Raw genomic sequence first — 25,412 nt, forward strand, 5'->3', positions numbered from 1 at the left:
CTGCCGCTCCGCCCCTCCCCTAGGGGGCGCCCGCCCGGAGGCCGGACCCGGCGGCCCGAGAGGCATTCTCTCTCTCCCCCCGCTGCCCTTCGCCCCCAACGATGACCCTGAAAACACCCTCCGGCTCCAATCTGCGAGCCCCGTCCCGCCCCTCGGCCAATCCGCGGGTATCTTCCCCCCCTCTCCCCTTCGCCGGCCAATCCGAACGCGCAGACCCGCACCCGCTTCGGCAGCCAATCAGATCGCGGAGTGGCGGCTGGACTCCCTCCTCCTCCTCCTCCTCGTCGCTCGCCCCGTGGCAGCGCCTTCCCCCCTCCCGCCAGGTGCCGCGGCGCAGGCGGGTGGCGGCATCTCCTCCTCCTCCTCCTCCTCCTCCTCCTCCTCCTGCTGCTGCTGCTGCTGCTGCTGCTGCTGCTGCTGCTGCTGCTGCTGCTGCTGCTGCTGCTGCGCCGGGCTGCGGTCGGCGCCCCCTTTCCCTCCCCTCCCCACCACCCCCCCACCTCCTTTTCGCGAGCGAAACCCAAGCCATGCTGCTCCTGGCCGTCGCCTTCATCGTGGCCTTCGTCCTCCTCCTCTACATGGTGTCGCCGCTCATCAGCCCCAAGCCCCTCAAGCTGCCCGGCGCTCACGTCGTGGTGAGTGAGGCGCTGCGCGAGGAAGGGGCTGTGTGCCCATCCGTCCCCTCCAACCCCACCCCCCACCCTCGCTGAGGGAGCGGGCTGTTGGTGGGGCGCCGCCGCTCGGCCGCGGCCGTTTTGTCCGTTGGGCCGCCGCGCGGGGCGGGAGGGAGGGAGGCCCCTCCCGCTGCGGCGGGTGACCGGCGCTGTGGGAAGGAGCGTCCCGGGGCAAGCCGGGCCGGCAGCCCTTGGGGATCCCTCGGGGAGGGCCCCGCCGCCGGGTGGGCGGCGGTCGGAGGGAGGAAGGGGGCCTCCGGCGGCGCATCCCTGCGGGCTGGCGGGGGAGGCCCGCGGCGGGGAGGCTCAGCATTAGGGGTGCCCGCTGGTTTGCACGGAATCCTCGTAGCTGGCTGTAGCACCCCAAGCTACCAAAACGTGAGAGCCACGAGTCCGAGCGATAAGGAAATGATCTATACAGATGATTCTGACAACCGCTGCCTATCTCGGTTGGCTTAAGGCGATCTTGTGAGCCACCAGAAATGCAAACCATCCTGCAGTCTTAGTGTTGACTTTTTGAGACTCACGAAGTTACCGGTTACCTTGAGTTTTGTTTTCTTTTGGCGTTTCCTAAGGTATGCAAGGGGTGCGTGCGCTCGTAAACAAAAGGCAAAAACCTATGGTTTCCTTGGTCTAAAAAACAAGTCAGACGTGAAGAAGTGGGAAGGCTAATACAAAGGAAGTGGTCAGATGACACTCGTGCAACTTTTTGACCTTAAGTACATAGATACCGATGTCTGTGAGCAATATTTTGACTGCTTGTAGCCAAGATGGTAGAGTAAGTCTTTAGAAGGAAATCTTTGGACGAACATACTGTTCAAGCAGTTCACCAGTAGTACCCCGCTAGAAGTTGTATGGGTGTGTGTGGCTTGTGGGCTGCTGGGAAGGAGGGGGAGCAATACCCAATGGGTCATGAAAGTAGTGAATTTGGAGGCATGAGAGCAAATGAGTTAAGTGGTGAAAGAATCAGTATTCTACAATCAGGTCTTTTAACTTAGCTTTAAATCCCTAAGGTATGTTCTGTGCAGAGAAGCTGTAGTTTACTCATTGGTTAAACTTGCTTTTAAGGGGTGAATATAGTGCCCTTTATTACCATGGGAGTTTGGGATAATCCAGAGCTTAAGTGCAAGTGAATTTACAGCTACTCTTTTTTTAGCTTTGTAGGGTACCTTTTTTTGTTTTGTTTGGGTTTCTTTTTTTTGTTATTTTTGGAGCCTCTCTTTGGAGGATGGAGCTGTCCCCAGAAAAATTCAGACCTTTCCAAGTTGCAACAGTATTCCCAAGTTGCTTTATGCAATACGTATTACTTGGATGCTGTAACTGGCTTTACAGCATCATATACTGTGTGAGGTGTGTTCAAGTTTGCATTAAGGTTCATTGGTTATGGCTCTTCCCACAGAAGTAATGCTTATTAAGGAGGAGCCCTTCAAGACTGTGTAAAAGCAAAGGTGAAGCAGATGTACGGGTCTTCTGTGATGTAATAATGCTGGACACTTTTTTTACATAGCTCTTCTAGTGTAATGCATAAGTAGGAATATTGGATGATGGTACTGCAAATGAGAAATTTCATTGAGGGAGGCTTTCCACATTGTGTAAAGTGAATTCTTACATCTTATACTGGAAGTAAGTGTTCTCTGCTACTGAAATTACTGAGAGACCTCATGGAAAATACTTAAGGACCGTAACATTATCTAAGGACTTCTTTGAAGTATTCTCACAAAAAAGTATCAAAATCTATTTTAATTGTTGTGCATATATACATTCTTTTTAGTTTATGACTTGATTCAGATAAGACTGTAGATTAACATTTGGTAATCTTTGTCAGGCCTCGGTTAAACCCTTGAAATAAAGAACAAAATAATAAAGGAGTAAAAAAACCCACAAATTGCGTATTTGGCTGGTTAAGCCCTCTCAAGAGGGCAAGTGATTACCATTGCACAGTAAATATAATTTTTCAAGATATACTGCAATAAATTGTTTTTCTGATGCAGAGAAAGTCAGTCTTAAATAGAAACTCTTCTGGGGGCCAGTTGAAAGTATCATGAAAATATATCTTAAGTTTCTGAAGAAAGGTTATTGGGTGACTTTGGATGCTATTACATACCAGTTACTGAATTTTCAATTTAAGGCAGCATTCTTGTCACTCTTAATCCTTCATAAAAATGATTTATCTTCACTCTAACAGTTACAGTTAATAAATGTTTACGTTATGGCTAAGTAACTGACTCTGACTGCTTTTTGGGATAGAAATTTGAAGCAGAAAACTTGTGGGTTTTTTCTCTCCATCCTCTCCCAGAGTCATCTGCGTGATGAAAGCACTCACTGTGTTAGGTGAGGCATGCTTTCTGAAGGAATCACGATCATAGGACTGTCTGTCTTAGACAAGATTAGTACTTATGCAGAGTAAGAGTCTACAGAACTCAGTTACCAGTGGTCTAATTTGGTGGGGTTTTTTCTCCCCTCTTATCTGCTGTGTGTTTTGGTGACCCCAGTGAGCACCATGAAATAAAAAGGACTACTTTGCTATCAAATTGGCTTAAGCATGAGGTTTAGCTTATTTAAAACAAAATGCTTTTTAGATGTTTATTACTATTTGCTTTGTTTCTAGCGTGACTAGGAAAGTGTTCTCTAAAAGTTATCTTTTGTGCTATAGATCTGCTTCTTGTGCTGAACTTCTCTATGCTTTGAAATCCAGAAGGCTATTTTATGTGTCTTTTATTTTGCCATTAGCTTTAACTCTCTTCTTGGGTCTCAGACTACATACTAGCACACATCACCTATTCTGTGAGAAAGAGCTATTAATTTGATATTTGGTTGTAATAGTAGACAGGAAAATGAAAATAGGATAAGGCAGTCACCACTCCTTCATGGGCATCATTGCTCACTTGCATCACATTTAACTACCCTTTGTCAGGGATGTTATACCTGTCCTACACATGTTCTCTGCTTTTTCATTCCATTTCTCTGCAAAGGTACTTTGCTTGATGGAACAGAATGCAACAAAAACTTAAGATGTTAGGGCAAAAGCAGCATTCTGTAAATTTCATGAGTGATGTTTAGAAACTGTTTGGTGAAATACCAATGCTACCCTTCCCTCTGTTGTTTCAGCCGTCATTCTGAAATGAGGTTGGGATTTCTGTGGAAAAAAAACCAATATCTCGGTGATACGAATGCAGTTTGTCAAAGTTTGTGGACTAAAAATGGCAGGAAATGTAAAGATGTTATCTGCTTGGGACTACCTCCCATTCAGATTGAAAAGGGCCTTTTGCTTTGACATAGTTCAGGATGATGATGCCATATCCATGTGCATAAGGGTCATCTCTACTCTAGAAGTAGTTTTACTACCTCTCTGCAGAGCCCAACATAAGTGTGGTCAACTTCAATGATGGCCAATCCTGGTGTCTCGGCATTGTAGCTCCTGTGTTGGGAGTGATATGATCTGTGGTTTGGATGCATCCGAGTGGTTTGACAAGAGGTCATTTTGAGTCTAGTCAGGCGAACTTACCACTTAGAGCAGATTACAGGGATGTTCTGTTTCAGTGGAACTAAACACCTTCTGTGGGAGCACTGTCTAAAAGCATGAAAACAGCTTGCATCCAGTGCTAAGTGAGAGTTAATAAGCTCTCTTGGAGATACTGTATCAATCAACTCTTGATCGTTCCTGAAGACAGTTCTCTTAATTTGGACTGTCTCATCAATTGAAGTGAAGTTCCAGTATCTCAAATTTGAAAGTCAAACACAGCAATTCTCTGTACTTTGCCCCAATACTTCCATTTATCAAGGGAGAAATAAACCCTACGATCTTAGAAGCTGAACTGTGTTATCAAGGATCATAGCTTGAAGTTGGAGCCAGACCCTTTTTGGAATAGCTAATTTGGTACCTGTTCTTCTTGAACACAGAAACGGCTCAATAACACTGCTCAAGAGCTGTAAATTTAAAAGAGGGAGTATCACATTTTAAGGGAGTATCCCTTAAAAGAGGGAGTATCACATGCTGAACATCCAAATTAATACTAGGATTTAATTGTCCCTTCATGTCAATTAGTCAGTGTTTTGAGTTGCTGTGACCAGTTTTTTATTTTTGCTAACTCTTGTGAGGCTGTCTTATAATGAAATTTAAAAACGGGATCAGTGGCAATTGAAATGTTTCGAACTAATGAAATACAGTAGCGCTGTAGAACTATTGGACACAAGGGCAAATAACTGTAATAACATCTTGTTTAATTGAGTAGATGTGTACTCTTAATTCTGAGCACCTATGTTAGCAACCTACCTAACTAACAGACTTCAAGGATTTGCTTAGGCTAGCTACACTGTGGCACAAAGCAAAGCTTTCATTAGTGTTAGGGACTCTTTTTTTGTTACATTAGCATTCATGGTGAATGTTCCCGAAAGATGTGTGTATTAGTAACAACCTCCCACATACTAGTAACAGCCTGCTACCTAAATGGGAAAGTTCCCAGCTAATTGATATTGCCTTTTGTCACTGATCTATCTGACATGAGCCCTATCCTGTGTTCTTGGGTGTGACTGTCAATAAAAACTTCCTTTTTCCTTTTCTTGCATGACTTCAGACCTCGTCTTTCTGAAATGAGCATTAGCATTCTCTGACAAGCCAGAGGCTTCGTGCCAGTACCTTTGCCTTCAAAGAATTCCTCAAGCGCTGGTGTAGTTGACCTGTTCATGATACTTACTGGTTTATGCAGGTTGTAATCAGTTGTGTCTCGGTGCTATGCCAAGAATTGGAACTGGAGCAGTCTTCCATGCACATTGATTAGTTCATGTGCTGGTGTACCTGCTGCTGTTGAAAATCTGTAGAAGCAGCTCACAAGCGCTGTGGAACTGAGGTCTGCCTGAGTGTATCAAACTGAGTCTTCTAATCTTTATGGAGATGTATTGAAATCTTGCAAGCTATTTTGCGAATACACTAAAATCCTTAACATCTTTCTGTCATGAAGCATTAAATTAATTCTGGGATTCTGCTGAAGTCCCAAATCGTTAACTAACGCTTGCGCTCTTACTGACTTTGTTTACTTTGTAAGCAGTCATCCCTTTGGTTCAAAACACTACAGGCCAGCTTTCACATTTCTGGAACAGGACATGCATCTTGGAGTCATCCACAAAGGTTAGTGTAGTGTGAAGCTAATCTTGCAGGGAGAGTCAGATAGAAACTAATCTGAAGTAGCTATCTCTAATAATAGAGGAAGCCTAAAGCACTAAAATTAGTCTTTGTGAATGTTACACCCATTCTCGGCCCATTTGTGACTGCAGTCGAACCAGTCGGAAACCATGGACCATGTTGTAAATCTTTGTTCGCTGGGATTAATTGAATTACACTAAGCTATTTTTGAAGGTTAGTGATTAAATACTCACATGAAAGAAGAGTTTAGTGATTCATGGGAATATACTTCTGGAGGCAGTAAAGTCAGAGTTAGAAGTGGAAAGAATTTTAAGGATAATGCATCTCGGAAAACAAAATCTGAGGCATTGGCAGATGAGGAGACAACACAAGGCTTTTTACAGTCCATGTAGTTAGAGATTGGGGATCTTTGCTTTTCCACTCGTTAGCTCAATGCCTCCATTTTCTCATACTTAAAATGGGAGTGATGACCTTACTTTCTTTGAAGCCTTTTGAAAGGTTTTGATAAAGAACAAAAAAAGGCAATTTTCAGAGTAATCTGAATCACTTTTTTCCAGTTATTAGGAAATCTGTATTTCAGAACTCATTTAGTCAACAAAATTTTTTTTTACAATAACTGCCTCAAGGCATTTCGTTCCAATATTTTCTCAATTATAGCCTCTTAGTATGCTGTTAAAAGAAAATTCAAATAATTTGGGTATATAAGTAAGATACCAGTGTTTGTTTAAGGACCAAAGGCACGTGCAGACTGAGATTGAGTTTAAATGAGCAAGTCGTTTAAACGCAGTGTCAGACAGGCAGACATTTTTATCTAAGTCAAAAAGAGAGATCAGGATTGTTGTTTATGTCTTGTTCCACATGGAGTTCATATGTAAGTTTATTGAGGGTAGTGAGAGAGGTGTTAAGATGACTTTAACCTGTATATTAGTATCATTTGGCAGTGTATCATCCTGCAATGTACAATGCAGGGCTGTAGTCTTCACCCTGCATTTGTCTGTAGATGAACTATTAATTTCCTGTTTGCATATAAGACTATTCAGTGCTACAGTTTAGAGGAAGAACAAAAGATAATGCAAATTTAGGTGCTGGCATCCCCACAAAACTGGAATTGTGGGATGGCACAGACAGTTCAAGGTCCAGACTGGGGGCAGAGAGATACTCTACAGTGGGCCAACTGTTGAATTAATGGATTTTTTTTTTTTTAAATAAGAAAGAAGGTATTTTCTGTTATGATATCTTCAGCAGGCAATTTACGATTGTTAATTTTACAAAAAATTTCTACTGTGACCAGGTATGGAGGGGCAGTATGTAATTGTATTATTATGGATACATTAATAGTGACTTCAAACTTCTGACTACTTCTGTCTTTTAGAAATAACATGAAACTTAGTCAAAAGCATGTGAGAGTGGGTCCAAGTGTGCCTGACATAAGAAATGAGCGAAAAATACCACTGAGGTAAAACTGGTTTTTGGACAGAAACAAATGTTCCATCAATCTATTCAGATAGTATTTTTTCATTCTTAATAAGTAAACTAACTTTGCATCTTCTGTGTTTGTATCTCATTGGGTGATATTTTAATCTCAGTATATTTTTAGAATTTTCATTTGATTTGACTCTTATGGTATGGAAGAAAGGATGGGAATACTGGACTAACACTGCCATTTTCAAATAATTTTTAGGTAACTGGAGGCTCCAGTGGAATTGGAAAATGTATTGCTATTGAATGTTATAAGCAAGGTGCTTTCATAACGCTGATTGCAAGGGATGAGGTAAGTGTATGTGTGTTTTTACTGGCTAAACTCTGTTCACAAAATCTGTATAGGTGGGGAATAATTTTGGAATTGATAATTATTCATACTTTCTTCAGTGTATACTATGCAGGGATCTTAAGCATTTCAGATTAATGCATTTGAAGAGTATAGGTGGCTGCCTTTTTAAGGAGTGTTGCCCAACATGGAGTTTCTGATTTGCTTGCCTTAAAACACTGCCAGTGCTGTTGCTTCTGTTAATTCATTATCGCATTTATTATTTCAGTGTCTAGATCTGCGGCAGAGGGCAAAAGCAGGAAAAACCCTGTATCATTTAAAACTGTAGAATTGCCCTACAGTAGGGGACGACTGGAGGATTAAAGACAATTCTTAAAATTCAGAGAATATTTTGGTGTCTAATCAGTGTTATATCCTACTTTTTACCAGTGAAAAACTGTTCATCAAGGCAGCTTTGGGGGGGCAAGGGTTGCTTTGGTTTTTCTTTTTGACTAAGAGGTGCTCAGAATTTAGTAGGAATGACTTTTCATAATGGATTGTTATTTTATTCATAGAGGAAAAAAAATTTAGGAAATAAAAGCACTTAACTTTTGGGGAAGCCTCAGTTCCAGGTTGTCTTTGATAGTTTACTTACCGTTATTTTATGTAACCTTGAATGCAGCCAGAATTAATACAATTTTTCTTGAAAGCAGTATGACAACTTGAATTTACCAAATATTAGGTTAATTTTTGTGATTATTCTTCAGAATAGTTCATGTAATATTACATAAATATAAAATAGAACCAAAATACAAGAGAAAAATTAATACCTACAGTCTTAAGCGCTCTGTGTAGTTGTATGAAACAAAAGCATTAAATCTATTTTACAAGTCATTACTGGCTTTAGAAGATGAAGTGAAAAACAGATAAGCAAGTTCTGGTGGCTTGATGGAGCTCATGTTTTCATCATATATTCATAAATCTGTAAAATGGCAATAATGAAGTATAACTAGTTGAGGATAACTTTTTGAGTTTGAGGGAATGTTTTTTAAGCCTTGTTTAAATACTGAAGTCTAAAAGTGCTCTCAACTGTAGTGTTTTAGCTGTTCTTGTATCCATTTCAGAACAAACTGTTGCAGACAAAGAAGGAAATAGAAAAGTATTCTGTTAACGACAAGCAGGTAAGATCACTATTTTTTATTTGGAAAACTAAGCCCCATTTGAGATGTGGAGAAACTATATTTGGCCATTTAAAAGAAAAAAATAGAAATAAACACCACCCACATTTTCTTTTAGCTGCTATAGTAGTTTCCCAAGCTGAGCACTAAATTTGATCCCTTGTCAAACACTGTGTCAGGATGTTCTTGTTAAAATCTGTCCAAGCTTGATAGGTGTGGGCTTTTTAAAAAAATATTGCTTGGCGCATGTTCATGAGCGTTTAGTTAAAATCTCAGAAAGTACCTTCAAGGTTGAGCAAGCTCCAGTGTGCAGAAGCAGCTTTAGACTTGCAGCCATGTTAACCATAGGCAGTGGGGAGTGACAGGTAGGCTGGCTCTTCTGTAGCTATTGCTGGGTTGTAGACAAGGTCACAGGGAAGCCTGCCTGATCTGAATGCAAAGAACAGAACTGGAAAAAGGAGGGAGTCTGGGGCAGAGCTCACACTGGAACAGAATATCGGAAGCTGGGAAGTGGGGGTAGCTGAACTGAGAGAAGCTGTACAAAAGGACTGCTGAAAGAGTGTAGAGAAATATGTTTTGTGATATGGATCACATACACAGAGACTGTTACGTTTACTCCATGTTGAGCCAAGAGGCAAACATCCTCAGGAAGGATTACTTTTTATGTGAGCCTATGCTGTCGCTGTTCAGCTCTTGGATACATACATGAAATCTGGTTGCGTTGACAGCCAGGGTTTAGCATCTATGTACATTTTAGCATTTGACTTGGCAAATGTTCTATTAAAGATGTTCACATGTGACTTATTTCGAGTGCTGACAGTGCAGCCTTTAGGGGTATAAGTGTGCAATGGAGCGAAATCCTTGCTCTTAGAGGTTTTATTGCAATATTTTTCTAATCCCTTTCCTAATATAGAATATTCCCAGTTACTTCACTAGGGGTTTAATTGATCTTTTATTGTGAAAGCTTTGTTAATGATCCAACACCATGCACTATTTAGAACAAAAGGTGAGGAACAGGGTAGGTATATTACACTATTTATGGCAGCATATTCTGTGTCCTAGGTGTGGATCTATAGAATCATAGAATCGTTAAGGTTGGAAAAGACCCCCAAGATCATCAAGTCCAACCGCTAACCTATCACTGCTAAGTCCACCACTAAACCATATCCTCAAGCACCATGTCTACCCTTCTTTTAAATACCTCCAGGGATGGAGGCTCCACCACCTCCCTGGCCAGCCTGTTCCAATGCCTGACAACCCTTTCAGTGAAGAAGTTTTTCCTAATATCCAGCCTAAACTTCACCTGGAGCAGCTTGAGGCCATTTCCTCTCGTCCTGTTGCTTGTTACTAGGGAGAAGGGTCCGACCCCTGCCTTGCTACAACCTCCTTTCAGGTAGTTGTAGAGAGTGATAAGGTCTCCCCTCAGCTGGCTGTCAACCTCCAGGCAGCTCTCCAGCCACTCCTCCCCAAGCCTGTAGCATTGCATGGGGTTGTTGTGACCCAAGTGCAGGACCTGGCACTTGGCCTTGTTGAATCTCATACTGTTGGCTCTGGCCCAGCGATCCTATAGTGCATGCTCTGGAGTGAAGGTAATCAGTATACTGTAGCAGAAGAAAGAATGTATGATAACAGGAGCAGAGAGGTGAATTGTATAATGTGACAGTAGTCAATAAAAGCTGTGGTAGTTCCCAATTGTGGTGTTCACAGTATGAATAACTCATCTGTGCAATCTGATATATTAACCAACTGCTCCAATTTTGATACAGAACTGCGATTGTTAACCTCCTCAGTGATCTTGCAAAAACATCCAGATAATAAATCAATGTTGTTTTTGTTCAACTGCCTTTTTGTTCTTAAACTTATGTAAAAGAGAAATATTTCCAAAATGTAATAAATGCCCTAAGGGGACATGCATGCAGACCTGCCAATAACTCGCGCCACAAGTTTGCTCTGATGTCCAACTCCACACAGTGCTGGGAGGCAGGAATAGCCAACCTGCTGTACAGGAATTGCAAGCAGATTCTGTTTATACAGCTAAGAGGTGTTGTAGTCTGACTAGAGGCAAAACTGACAAATGACTAGCTGCCAAAGCAGTTAGTTATACACTGTGGTAAGCTTTTCTTTTTATATGTGTGTGTGTGTCCATGTGCTCCATGACGAGTGGTCATGATGATACTTGTTACAAACTGGTGATGACTTTATTTCACTTGAGACTGAGTTTAAATGAGCTGATGAAATAACAGAAAGGATAGAAATTGGAACAAGAATACAGGAGTCCCTCCTTTTATTGTGATGAGATTGCTTCTCCTTTCAAGACAATGAATTGCCCTGAAGCTCTGCTGGTTGCTCAGCAGAGCGGGTAGCTTATTTGTAAATACCTGTCCAAGCTGGAGTTTGTAGCAGTCTTACAGTTTGAGAGTGGTAACCCAAAGGCAGTGCTTCCTTTGGCCATAAGTTGATTTGAAGGTTCTTCAAGTAACTTTCAAGAAAAACAGGGCCTAACTTTTAGCTGCAACAAAACTTAGATATCACAGTCATCTGTGTTTTGTCATCCTGTCCACCCCCCCACACCCCCCAGGCCAATGCTTATTTTCACTTTTCTGTATCTTTCAAACTAAAACCCATAATCTCTGGTTTCCAGAGAAGGAGTAAACATATACACATTACTTAACTTTTTAGATATTTATGACACTGTGCAACCAGGCAGTCTCTCACAGAATCTTAACTCTAGTTTTGTCCTTGACGTGTCCTAATTAATCAGTATACAACTAAGTTTACTACTATTAATTTATGAAAAAAAAGGGTAGTGTGCATTACCAGTACTAAAGTTAGCAGGTTTGTTACACTTGCTGTATACATTTTGGAAAAGTTTTTTTGCAGTGCTAATGCTGCAGTTTTAGAGCAACACTTTTCCCTTCTGTGATATGGAAAAAAAAGGTTTTTCTTACAGATTAACCTAAGCCATGTGAATGGTTTGACTTGTGCTTAGCGCTACTGAAAGTTAAATGTAGCACCGTGGAATTTTGACTGCCTTAGTTAGAATAGTTTTTACTAAACTTCTTGTAAATAACTAGTCACGGTGTGTCTTAGTACAGTAAATTAGAACTGATACTTTGCACATGAGTAGCTGCTTTGAGGATCCTGAAGTGCTTATTTGTTCTTAATATAATCTTTGTTATACCAGAATATATGTGTATGTGAGGGGGAGGAGCTCGGTGGGGGCAGGTATTGCTTTCTCCAGTGTGCGAGAAGGGCAAACTGTCCTGTCAAAAAGACTTCTTGTTTTTTCTGTAAAAGATACATCCTTGGGTTTTGATTCATTTTGAAAGGCTCAGAGTCAACAGTTACTGGACTTACCGTGTTGTAAAAATGTTCTTTCTCTTTTCCTTTTCTAGGTTGTACTGTGTATTTCTGTTGATGTATCTAAAGACTATGAACAGGTGGAGAATGTTCTAAAACAGGTGAGGAAGTAACTGATTCACCTATGTATCTTAAGAAGCTTACCTGTGTGTGATGCTATAGGAAGTTTTTTTTCCTGCTAAAGAACATCTTAACCTCTGTCCCCTCTTCTAGGCTCAGGAGAAGCTGGGGCCAGTTGACATGCTTGTAAACTGTGCAGGAACATCAGTTACAGGAAAATTTGAGGATATTGAAGTGAATTCTTTTGAAGTGAGTGAGCATACTTTGTTTTATTATATGATGATATTTTGTTCAACCGTTCCAACAACTGGATTGCATTCCTGTGTCTTTGCAGACTTTGTATGAATAGTGGTACACTACACTGATTTGTGGTAGCTGTCAGAATTAGAATGTATCTTTAGATTTGCAAGGATTGCCTCTAATTTCTCACCTATCAGTCCATTGATGGGTCAGAATAGCGAATTCTCCCTCTGGGGTAGAAAGACTCCTCAAGATGGCAGAAAAGCTCAGCATGCATTTCTGCAGTTTAATGCACTGTGAAAGGCATTGAATTTTACATGGTCTCACTTTTTCTGGTGAAGATTTTTTTTCTTACATATTTTAACCTGTTTAAGAAAAATTTGGCTATTATCAGTGTTCAGCTCTGAGGTGCACAAATTATTTGCAGTTTGAGAAGCTGCTGCTCTGATGAAAAGACAAAAAAGAAAAAAAAACCCCAACCAAACAAAACAAAACCCCAAACCCTGTATTTTGATTACTTTATGCCCACAGCCCTCAGGCCCCTAGTCATCTACAGGTAACATTGAATCATCTCAAAATACTAAATAGGCATAGTTTTGTAATAAATTTGAATTATCCATTCTATTGCTTGTATAGGCTCTCAGTTGTGATTCAGGTCTTCTAGAGAGTAAAGACTTTCCTTTATTCTGTCAAAGCTTAAAATCTCTGAAATGCATGAATACATAGAATTTTTCCTGTTCCCTGTTATAGAAAGATCTTTAAACTTTTATTTCAGTATGTTTTCATTCATAGTGTGTAAATTGATTGCTTCCTGGACACTGTTTAGGTTAGATTTTCCCTCAAATATTCTTTTTCATTGAAGGCCATATGGTTCACAGCATTATCAGTATCCTGGATGCTGTTAAGACTTGTAGATAGACTGGGTTTCTTTTGGCTTGAAGTAAGAGTTTTTAGCTATAAAACAGTTTATGAAGCTGTAGAATAGAAAACAATTGTTGTTCCTTCTGCTAGCTGATAGAACTACAACTCTAGTGCACTTAATTGTTAAAGCAGACTGAAATACGAATTTCAGATAAATAATACCAAACATGAAGGGTTCTGAACCTACAGCTCAAATATGGTATTAATACTGTTTGTACAGAGATTAATGGCGGTCAATTACCTGGGTAGTGTTTACCCAAGTCGAGCAGTAATCGCTACCATGAAGGAACGAAGAATGGGAAGGATTGTGTTTGTATCATCTCAGGCTGGCCAGTTAGGCCTATTTGGTTATACAGCTTATTCTCCAACAAAGTTTGCTCTTCGAGGGTTGGCTGAAGCCCTGCAAATGGAGGTATGTGTGCAATAATTTAAGTATTTTTGATTGTAAACAATTTTTTTAACTAGCAGCACAGCATATTTTCATTTAAATAGTGTTCTTTTTGTCTTGTGCAGCACTGCTGATAACCTGTGTGCTATGTTGGCCCTTTTTTTGGCAGCAGTACAATCCTATTGCTCTGCATGGGATTGCAGAAACTAAGCTGATTTCAGTTGCATAAGAGGGAATAGATTGAATCTGTTCCTAGAACTGACGATGACCACATGTGCAGACATTTTTTAAAATCTTTTATCTTAACTAAAAGGACTTGGATTTTAAGTCTTTTGAGTAAAAGTCTTTTTCAAGGCTCTAAGTGCAGAATGATATTGAAGATCCCATGGATGCGTGAGGGGCAGGCCAGTGATTCCCAGCTTGTTTGTGAGGCCATGGTAAGTGGTTTGTGAACCATATGAAACAGTAAAACTTGCAAGCTAGATTTTGAGGATTGACCACAAAAAAAAACGCAATGGTGTTGACAGTGGTTCACCCTTCTAAATTTTGGTATATATGAACTTCTTGTAGTGCAATGATCTAAGCTTATGCTTAAGTCAAGACTAAAAACCAAACAAACAGTTATTCAATGGTACGAGGTTGGTAAGTACACTGTAGTAAGGTAGGTAAAACTGATTTGGAAATTACTTCCTTATCCTTCTGTTTAGAACATGTATTTTAGTTAAGTGTTTATATACTAACTGTCTGTAGTTCTAGACCCTTGCAAATCCCTGTTGTTACCCTGTTCTGCACAACATAGTTGTATGCCATGATCAGGATAAGAATATGGAGTAAAACTGCCTCTTAATCACTTCTGGCCTGCCAAATAGAACAACATGACTGCAGGGTCCTTCTTCAAACTGGTGACAGGTATTTTTGTGAAGACCAAATTATTCAAAACTAAAAATTAGGGCATTTATGGATCTCTGATGTGGTATTTCAGTGTGTGTTTTCAATGTAGAATGCTTCATAATATAAATAAAAATGCTTAGCACTTTACAACACTGCTTTATTTTAGCCCTCTGAGTATTTTCATTAGAAGCTGCTTTATTTGTATTGGAGTAGATTTGTATCGTAGTCGTTTCGTACAGTAAGTGATGTAATTCTCTGACACATACATACAAATACATAACTAAATGCAATCCTTGACATCAGACCTTCCATTTTTTCCTCACATTTCCTACTTATTCTTCTGTCTCCTTAGATTTTGACCCCTTGCAAGTTTATACCATGGGTTGAAAAGCCTTGTAACTTGTCTATGTAGATTATCTTAAGAGATCTTAAAGATACCTTAATTTATTAGGTAATTATCTTAAATATAACTATTACCTTATATCTTCTTACAAATTATTGATATTTTAGTATCTTTAAGATATCAAATTTGAGTTTTATATTTTTGTTGGTGTTTTCCTCATATTTCTCCAGCAGTGAAAATACACTGACATAAAAAACAGCAAAAAAGCCTCAGTGGAAGCCTTTTTGGCCTTGTGTTTATGAATGCTGGGTGCTCATGCTTGGCAATGGCTTAGTCTTTTTTGTGTGTGTGTGTGTGTGTTGGGTTATTTTTGTTTGTTTTTAAGTTGAAAATGGTAAAACTGTAGAGCTAAACTACTTTCCTACTCCTCCTAAATGCTAACTGCTTAGATTCATCAAATAATTTACCTCAAATGCAAAGTTTTTAGATATTTTTATTAAACAAAGCAGCACAAACCTCTTTAAGATCTCTGCTGTTTTGCTTTCTCATTTGGCAAAGCTCTGAGTCATGCAAGTGCTGAATATGAGAGCAATTTAACACTAGGAGGAATTTAAATTCATGCTTGCTGTATTGCTTTGGTACAGGAGAAATTAATGAACTTATGAGGGAGATGTAAAGGCTGTCAGTATTAAGATAACACTTACTTTTGTAAAATACAGGTAAAACCTTATAATATCTACGTAACAGTGGCCTATCCTCCAGATACTGACACACCTGGCTTTGCAGAAGAAAGTAAAACAAAGGTAAACTGTTCTTCAGTAATACTGTAATGTTTTTAAAGCTTCACTTTGTAGTAAGCAGTGCATTTCAGATTTCATTCACTTCCATAGTACTTTTGAACTCAGTCCATATTATGATTTTAAGAAGTACTTTTAAACACTTCAATTTTATCAACCCAACTAGTCAGAGTTAAACAGTTTGAGAATAATTGCGTAGCTTATTGTTCTGGCTTTAAATGGAAGAACTACCTACTTTTAGTATCTGAAACATTGCAAAGTCTTTCTGTACACAGTCGAAATATTGTTGCGGAATGATAGACTGTAAAACCACTATTTGTTTTGATATAAAAGCTTAATGAGCCAAAACCAATATTCCTATTTTGCGTCTTTGATAACATGCAGTTGCTCTGATAGATGTTCTGACAGATCAAAGTAAACCTAATTCCTTCAGTGAAGTCTGCAAACTAACCATGCTGTATGAATATATGTAATGACACAATTCAGTAGTGGCTGTTGTTTAGTGTTAAAGTAGGAAGGAAACTCTTACATTGTGTTTGTAGTGCAAATGACAGTATCACTTTACAGAAGGGTGTGTCAGCAGTAGGCCTTTTCCATTTGGCTTACCTTGAAAAGGGAAGTTTTGACCTTCAAAAACTTAGTCACCTTTTGTCATTTGACATGTCCATACATATGAAGTATAATTAAAAAAACCCTATATTCAGGCCCTGTGTTCAGACTGAAGTATCAGGTAACTAGAGAAAAATGTGTCTGTTTTTTTATTTGCATACTGTGAGCTAGAAACCTGATATCTAATGAGATCAGCCTTTACAAGATGCTCCATCATGTATAATAGGAAATTGGGGTTGAATTCCATTTTGTCTTTCACCCTGTGTATAGGAGTCAGTAGGGATTGTATAACGCAATTCTTACTTCATCATTTCTTGATATAGATATTCTTTATTAAATGTATACTCCCACACATCCGTATAAAGTGCCAGAAGTAGACATCTGCAGATACTTGCAGAGCTTGCATATTCTCTGGGATTTTTTTTTCTTCTTAATAGCCCATTTCAGGGAAATACAGTCACCAGCAAAATACACTGTTCATCTAAGACTTCTCTTTAAAAGAGATGCAGTGAGATTTATCTTACGTGTCACAAAGGTGTTGTCTTTTTAAGCAAAGACTTATACTTTGCTTTAGCATACATGAAGTCTTCAGGTGACTTGCTCCTATAGTGATAGTGCACCTTAAATCTCTGCAATAGCGCATTGCTCTGAGAGTTCAGATACTCATTTATTATTGTTGCATTTATTCAATACTACTTAGTTTAGAACATGTCTCTGCAGTTTGCATCTCTTTAGGCTATTTTTCTCTGTAATCATTGAATATAGTAAAAGAAAATGTCAGGAACTATGATACAGCTTTCCTGTGTTTAATCATTAAGCTTTTTTATTTTTTTGAGGTAACTCCTTTAAAAATTACAACCGTGCTTTGGCCGGCTGACTAGCCAGATCAAGTATTTAATGGCTGAATTCTGCCTGCCTTTTTCTCATCGTGTCATTAGCTTTAGCTGTTGCTTCTGTATAGCTGCTGATTTTTTCCCAAATTTTTACAGTATTTTAATTATTGTTGACATCCCTCTATCAACCAAATCTGAAAGAGATACTGGCCAGTAAGCTCCAAAGTACACGGGTGTGATGAGTTGGAGATCTGGTGACGTAAGCCGTATCATTGTAGGAAAGCATGTAGAAGGTGTTTGTATGTGATTTGTGTTGGCAAAGACACCGATTCCCCCCAGCCCCTCTCTTAAAATACATGTACTAAAAACTCTGAAGTTCTCAGTGAGCCTGGTCAGTGAAATCAGGATTCATAATTCTACATATGTTTGGAAATAGGCCTGTTTCTGGGAAGCTTAATTTCTGTAGTACTTTGGATTGATAATGAGAGAGAAACCTGTAGTTGCTCTGCTCTTCCCTGTAAGTGCTTTTTTTTTTTTAAGTATTAATCTTGGAATTAAACTAGTCTCAGTATTTGACTAGGCTTCAACGCTTCAATTAAATTTTGTTATTAAATGTAACTGAATTAGCTATTACAACAAGTCAACTTGCAACCAAGTACTCTTTTCTTCTTAACTTAACACTGGTTTTCTTCATCAACAGAACCATCTGTCTTAATATATTGAGCACATAAATAGCTTGCTGTGCAGTTAGCTCCATAATTGTTTTACTTGTTAGAAGCACGCTTCTCATTCATGTCCTTTTAAATACTTTAAAGTATATTTTTGCCCTTTTTTGTTGTTGTTGTAACAGATCAGACTTGGTGGTTTGGAGGGTTTTTTTGCGAAAGAAATTGTGATTGCTAAAATAACTGCCATAATAGCTTTCTTCTAGTGAGGGAAAGTGACATAAATGCTCTAAAACATGAAATAAAATGCAGTGATGGATTGTAGTGGATACCAGTGTGTGGAGTTTAAGAAATATTTTTTTTAAAAGTTGTTTTGTAGGATCTTAAAATATTTCAGGCCTATCTTTTACTTCATTTCTGGCAAAAAACGTAAGTGAACTAATACAGGTGTTGAGGAGACATAGTTTAACCATTTTGGTAGCTTCTACTGAAAACAAAATACTTGGGGGGGGGGAACACTTTTTCATATTTTATTCATAGTAAACTATTTTTAAAAAGTAATACTCAAGGAAAAGTTGGCATTTCCCTTGATAAAATAAGATTGTTATGGATGAGGTGCTTTTACTTTTGCTTAAGTGGATGTTTCAGGTGACAGTATGATACCACTTGATGTCATCCATGACAAAAGACCCAAAACCAAAATGTGGCCTTCATATTTTTCTCTCCTTTGTGTTGTTAGTCAAACTTATATTGGTGTTTTTCTACTAAAGCCCTTAGAGACGAAGTTAATTTCTGAAACCTCATCTGTTTGCCAAGCAGAACAAGTTGCCAGAGTTATAGTCAAAGATGCCATAGTAAGTAAATTATATTTTTAAAGTATGTTCTTTGTTAGAGGCTGGGATCACAGATAATACTTGTTTAAGAGTGTAAGTCAATGGTTGAGCTAAATGCAAAATCCATTTACATGAAACAGTACTTTTTGCTGCTTAGTTTGAACAGGAAGTACTTTCTTTACTCTTCCTTTGCCACCATGCCCACAAATGATTTTATACAACATCTTAGAACTAAAAAGTATCTGAAGTAGTACATTAGACAGAACAAAATGATGATTCAGTATGATGCAATGTCTCAAAGGCAGATTATGACTGACTTTAAAGCATTAAACTCTATTGACTTTTTATGTATCAAATACCATTTGTCTAACCTCAAAAGCTTGTTGAACTGTCTTATTATTCTTGAAGATGAGTTCATATAAAAATTTTACAATACATGAAGGCAGTCTAGTCTTTTCAGCTTTTAATGGCTTAAGTATGTGATTTATGAGTGATTAAAATATATAAAATGCTGTTCTTGGTGGTTAAAGGTGTATTGCCTTTCTGAGGATACTTTTTAATGTTTTGTGCTATGGAATGCTTGCATGCTTAATAAAAGCACCTCAGAATGGAAACAAACATGAAACTTCACGTTCATAAAGCAGTCATTAAATCCTAAAATCTGTAATTTTGCAATTCCAAATAGTCTTGATCTTCAACATGACTTACATCTACTACCATATTTTCACAAATACAGCACATAAACACAAAATGATGTCTGGTTTTGGGGTGAACGTATGGAAGTATGCATGCAGTACTGCATTGGGGTCGATGTATGCAAGTACTACCTCACATAATATTCTGCTTTGGTGCTTAAGGAAAACTGATCTGATCTCTCATCTTAAGCATCTGGTATTTCTACACCATGCTTTCCAGCACTTTGGTTGATATATTAGTTCAGACATGGTCTTTATGTACTCAAGCTGTCAGCTGAGAGACTAAAATGGAAGTTAAAAGGTAGCTCTGTTCTGTAGGAACTCGCAGTCCTCTCCAGTGTGTGTTGGGAAATAACCAAATCTAATATCCTCTACTACTTTGCATAGATTCATTCCTAACCCTGATTCAGGACACCACCTTCTCTTTTCACTTCTACATTCCATAGATTTAGTCCTGCAGTGTTTCAGAAAGTTTTTTTCCCAGCATAAAGTCTGCTGGAAACAAATGGGAGAAGCCCTGAGAGCCAGAGCTATAGAGCTGCAATTTTCCTGATGAGTAGTCAGAAACGAACCAACCAAACAACTCTTCCCTGGTTGTCTTGTCCCCTCTCTTCTGCTGGCTGGCTTGCTTAGCAGGCTGTGTATCTCGTGGTTTTGAGGAGGGCAAGGTAAAAAAAATCCCTGACCATAGAGGAAGGAGGACCTGTTACCTAGCATTTGAAATACACCCCCCGCACAATCTCATGTGATGGCAAACTAATTTTAACAATAGGCAAGCGGTATTCTGTTCTACAATTTTAGTAGTGATTGGTTATCTGACAGAGTCAGGGTGTAATTCTGTCTCTGCAATATGTTTACAGATGGGAAGACCATAATATATTTTCTCCATCAGTAAGCATGGTTCAAGAAGAAATTTAGAGCCTTTCTATCTTGTAAAGAAATCTGCAGTAATTTAGTGCACCTCTCTAAAGAGAAGTTAGCTTCCTTGTCCATTTTTAAGTGAATGCCTTTTGGAATATTGCCGTGTAGTACAAAATGTTTTTGAATATTTTGAATCTTAATTGTGTTAATGTTGTTTTACATAAAAATATTTGTTGTTAGTGACATCAGTCAGCTATGTTCATCAAAAGTAGCTGTTGAAATAAGACACATCATGATTTGCCACAACTGGGTAAATTAAATTTTTTTTCTTAATTGCTTTTTTCCTTCCATCCAGCAAGGGAACTTTAACAGCTCAGTTGGATCAGATGGTTACATGCTATCTATATTGACAAGTGGAATGTCACCAGTCACTTCTATTACTGAAGGTCTTCAGCAGGTAAGATTTGGGAAGGGCCTGTAGTCACAATTTCTTATAATTTAAAATATTTTAAAATGTAGAACATTATGCAAACATTGATAATATTTTTCATCAAATGGCTGTTATAATGTGGAGACTTAGGTTTAGGAAACTGAAGTGGCATTTTCAAGCTGAAGCAGCAAGTTGGCGGGAAAGCTAAAATTAGTACCTGCTACTCAGTCCTGAACTGTTATGTAGTTATGATTTTCATGAGTTTGTTTTCTTGAGGTTACATAACATACCTGCCTGGACCTTTTTTTTATTTCACAAGTAAATAATATGCTACTATCTGGGATCTTAAATGAATTGAAAGATGTTTCTCTCTGTTTCCAGGTTGTTTGCATGGGCATTTTTCGCATCGTTGGCCTATTTTACCTAGGAAGTTTTGACAGCATAGTTCGTCACTGCATGATGCAAAGAGAAAAATCTGAAAGTGCAGATAAAACTGAGTAATGTTTACTTGGAATTGAAAGAAGAATGTCAAACAGTCCTGGACAGCTTGCTGCTTAAGTGGGACTCAGTTTTTCTCCTGAAGGATTTAGACTGGAAGTACTTGCGTATGTGACAGATGAGTCCCCTCAAAAGCTATGAAAGAAAACAAAAGTACAACTCCAGAAAATGCCAAACTATGCAGAAGTGTGAACGAGGATTAGAATGGGGTTTTTTTGGTGATTTGAATTGGAGCAAATTTGAGGAACTTGTAAATGATCCCGCAGAGTAGAATTTGAGAATGGTCTATGTGCGGTAATTCTAGACAAGTCCTTAAGTTTTCACACTTCGGTGCTTATGGACAAAATAAGTACCATAACAGACTGGGCTGAAGTAGATCGAAGTCCCCATAGCAAGTTGGTACCTTTTGCTAATGTTTTGGGACTGTTTTTAATTTAGAATGTTAACTTTTCCTTTGGCCAATCTACAGATCCTTCTGCCAGTGACAGCTTTCCTTATTCAATCCAACATGCAGCTGTGGAAACCTTAAGATGGTAGATACATCATCCAAGCTTTCTCAGTCTGGGAGTAATTAAAAAGTATGGTTTAATATATGCATACTTTCTAAAGGGAGATGAAGAACCCGTTCCCACAGAGAAATTCTGGAAGATGTGTCTGGGTCTGTAGCTCTTCTGGCCTTTGAAGTATTTGGGGGGGGGGGGGGTGGGCAGGGAATCAAACCAGTATCAAGCATGTTGATTATGACTTTCAGCATTTTAAGGCATTGGAATAATGTACAATTTTTACAGATACTTTTCCTTACCTGCCAGTTTTTGCTCTGGAAAGGAAAGTAGCTTAATGCTACTCTTATGCACATTATTTTTCAAAGCTGCAAATGATGAGCCAAACCAGTAGTTGATGGTAGAATCAATTGTAATTAAAATGCCAGGCTCTTCCAGTAGCAGGAATGTAGCTTTTTGGGGCAGGGGGTCAGGAGGGAGAGGGGTGTGTGTTAGAATGGCATTCCACACTTAATTTTATCCCTATACAGAATAACTTTCGCATGACAAGAAATTATTTCAAATTCTCTCCTTCTGTGCCCCACTTCTAATTTGTTTCATCTCCATTACATGAAACAAGGCTGCTCAGCTGCTTCAGAATACACAGAACCTAGTGGCCGTTTCTAATCTGAAGTTTAACACTGAAAAAGCTTGATGCATAACAATCATGTTTTAAGGGTGCACTGTGTATACTGTTTATTTAATGGACCACTATAGCAAGTGCCTTGTGAGCTGCTTTTTTTTTTTTTCCAAAAGCTGCATATTTTGTATTTGTTAGCACTGCTGTGTTTTCAGTGTCATATTTTCCACTTTCAGTCCATAATCTGAATCTAAAATTACTTGTAAAACTGGGCACTTTCACTTCCTTGAAAGTAGTACTTAACAACAAAATAGGCAAAATTGATTGCTTTTGTTAAGATATTCTCTATGTCTATTTAAGAAGAGGTATTCAATTAAACTGAGATGAAAAATAATAGATGGTTAACTGGAAAACCTTTAAAGTGTAACTTATTGAGTCTGTTTATTTTCCATCTCTGAATTTGGTCGATCACTTTGCAAATTTTGTTCACATAGACTAAACTTGCTTTAATACCTGGTTTACAAATATATTTTGGGGCAGGGTCACATCAGCACTCTCGTTTTAAGTGGTTAGACTTTCATTAGATTGCAAATGTTGAGGCATTGTTGAATTCTTCACAAAGGCTATGTTTTAGGTCCTGCCTCCTGATTTTGTTTAGATATGTGAAGTTCTGCATGCCTATAATATAATACTAAATTTGACAATAGAGTGTATTCCTGCATTTTTAAACTGCTGGGCTTCAGTGCAAAGAAATCTAGTGTGCATATGTTTCCTGTGCTGCTTAATGTGAGTGACATAATGGAACATTTACCATACATCCACTGTCAACCTTGCCATGTTTCTTAAAGCAACATAACAATACTATTTGGATCCTATTGTCTATCTTAATTCTCATGTTGTTGCAAATCAAATACTGTTTCGGCCACCTGCAAAAGATACCGAAATGGGTGAATTGGTTGTGCTGTAGTTTGAAAGAAAAGCTTATGTAAATGACTTGACATCAACACAAGCTTGAAGGTCAGGACTTAAAACCAGTAAAATTGTGGATACTTGAATTTTTGGTTCTTCAGCTTGGAATGTTAAAGGGTTTGCATGTAAGAAACTTAATCCAGAAGGCCAGAGCACACACAAGACAGTATGGCAGCTGGGCCTCTAAAATGTTTCAGGTTGGGCATCTTAGATCACCAATCACTCTTTCTTGAGCAAAGAGTCCTCCAAATAATACCAATACAATTCAGTGCAAGTGTCTGTGAAGGAGGAACAAGAACAGTGGGTGAAAGTTATGGCCCTGATCTATAGAGACATCAGTTCACACCTGATTTTGCATAGTGTAAGTGGTTGTATTGACAGTAAAATGGTAAGTTGAATGCCTCAGCAATTCTGGAAATTGGAAGGAGGCAAGTTTTTTGAAGGAACAAGTAAAGAATAACCTTGTTAAAGTTCTAGTTTCTGCTGTTGCAAGTTAATGCAGTTAATTTTAACTGCTAAACTTTTCAAATGTTTTATTGTCAAAGCATAGTAAACTGTCAACTACAGCAACCTTTGGTGTAAATTTTGTTCCCTTATGCACATTCTGTCTACCAATATACTCATTTTAAGGTCCAATATTAAGTGAAGGAGATGCCTTGTAATCTTGTGGAAAAATGTTTAGCAGCCAAAAAAAACTGTTTTGCCAGTTCAAATGTTACAAAACCTCTGCATCGAAATGTCTTAGCAGCGTGTTAGGTCTGTGAAGAACTTCAAATACGCTTTATTACTTTTTGTCAAATTGTCAATAATTTAATCACTTGTGCCATATCAGTTGGTGTCTTTTCTCTTTTCTTGATCAATCTTTAAGATTCGATTTAGGCTTTGATAGTCTCTCCCATTCCATGCAGTTTCTAATGACTCTGCTTTAAATACAGATTTATTGTAACTCTACATATAGTTTACTTCACCAAGGTGTTCATGTGCAATTGAAATAGATTTAATATTTTACTAAGGAAAAAGATATAGGTAAATAAACTTTATTTGCTGTGAAAAGCTCTAGGCACTTTTAAATGGTAAAATATATATAGCATTATTTGTAAAAAGAAACTTTGTGCTTATTGCTTCATGATTTTTTTTGTGCCAGAACTGTAAACTAGTTTTCATATTTTATATTTCTCAAAATAAATGGAGAATCAACAAAGCCTGTAACTTCTAAGTTCTTTGAGGGGATGAAGAGCAATGGATAAATTCATTTGCAGGGCTAAGTGTTTTGGCTTTTTTCCTTCTCTTTTCTATTTTATAAATCTGGGATTAGTTCAGCAGGATCCTCTTAATTTTGTAGGACAACAGAGAGGTCAATATATACCTCCATTTCGGCAGGTTGGGGCAGAGGTGTATGGCAGATGAAGGACGTAAAGAATTGTGTCTGAATATTGTCAGCAGACCCAGTGTCATCAAACCATAATGAAAGTAAGGTTACATGGGCAAAATCTGCCTTTATTGCAGGAGGTGCTGCCAGTATAACTAGTGCTTGTGCTGTCTGGATGTGGCTGTGAATCCTGATGAGCCAAGTAATAGTTACGGTAGCCATCTTCCTGTACCCCCACCGAGCATGCAGCTGTATGGAAAATGACTACGTTATGTTTCAGCTCTGTGGTAGGAGGCTCGAGTGGATAGCTAGCGCCAGGATAATCGTGGGGGAGGAATAACCCTCAGAATCTTACTCTCAATGTAAATCCAAAATCACAAAAGTTCAATCTTTTAGAAAGACATTCTTATTAAGTTATCAGAGAGCCAAAATCAAAGATGGGTTGAGGAAAGTGTACGTTGTCTGAAAAGGGTTTTAGAGCTGAGGAGGTGATGTTAATCTTAGAATGTTGGAGAATTAAGTTTTGAACTGGAAGGAGGCCATGTTGCAACTGGAGCTGCTGCTTTTTCCTTTTCAGTAGAAGTAGCAGGCCAAAGTACATTTCATTCCTTTTCATAATTGGATTTCGGCTACAAATTACCTGGTAGCTCCTTCCGCCCCCGCCCAGCTGGCATCAGGCACTCTGAAGAGTAGGTGCATTTTTGATTGTCTGTCAAAAATGATAGTAAAACCTCATGAAGTCATTTCCTTTCCTCTGTCACGGGAGGGAGAGACTGTCACAAGGGACAGAGA

The 25,412-nt window shown here is 38.7% G+C and overlaps 1 protein-coding gene across 3 annotated transcripts; it reads left to right on the forward strand.

The window, feature by feature from the left end:
• Window positions 1-272: 272 nt before the first annotated feature.
• Window positions 273-24,452, forward strand: KDSR (3-ketodihydrosphingosine reductase). 3 transcript variants are annotated; one of them, XM_075084187.1, is made up of 11 exons: window positions 274-369; window positions 436-635; window positions 7,496-7,585; window positions 8,686-8,742; window positions 12,135-12,200; window positions 12,313-12,408; window positions 13,541-13,732; window positions 15,662-15,745; window positions 18,617-18,700; window positions 20,591-20,692; window positions 21,047-24,452. In XM_075084187.1, the coding sequence occupies exons 2-11, from the start codon at window positions 528-530 to the stop codon at window positions 21,164-21,166; spliced, it is 999 nt and encodes a 332-aa protein (XP_074940288.1). In that variant the 5' UTR covers window positions 274-369; window positions 436-527; the 3' UTR covers window positions 21,167-24,452. The 3 variants fall into 3 exon arrangements, with proteins under 3 accessions (XP_074940290.1, XP_074940288.1, XP_074940289.1); XM_075084188.1 differs by having other exon boundaries at window positions 275-366; XM_075084189.1 differs by lacking the exon at window positions 15,662-15,745 and having other exon boundaries at window positions 273-369.
• Window positions 24,453-25,412: the final 960 nt, after the last annotated feature.

The sequence above is a fragment of the Phalacrocorax aristotelis genome, chromosome 2 (assembly GCF_949628215.1).
Source record: "Phalacrocorax aristotelis chromosome 2, bGulAri2.1, whole genome shotgun sequence".
Classification (NCBI taxonomy): Eukaryota; Metazoa; Chordata; class Aves; order Suliformes; family Phalacrocoracidae; genus Phalacrocorax; species Phalacrocorax aristotelis.

What these genes read in the sequence shown, in the direction of transcription:
- KDSR (XM_075084187.1), top strand. Translation starts at nt 528, where the DNA reads ATGCTGCTCCTGGCCGTCGCCTTCATCGTGGCCTTCGTCCTCCTCCTC. An exon ending in ATTCTGTTAACGACAAGCAG is followed by an intron (nt 8,743 to 12,134) that starts GTAAGATCACTA and finishes TTCCTTTTCTAG; the next exon opens with GTTGTACTGTGTATTTCTGT. An exon ending in TTATAGTCAAAGATGCCATA is followed by an intron (nt 18,701 to 20,590) that starts GTAAGTAAATTA and finishes CCTTCCATCCAG; the next exon opens with CAAGGGAACTTTAACAGCTC.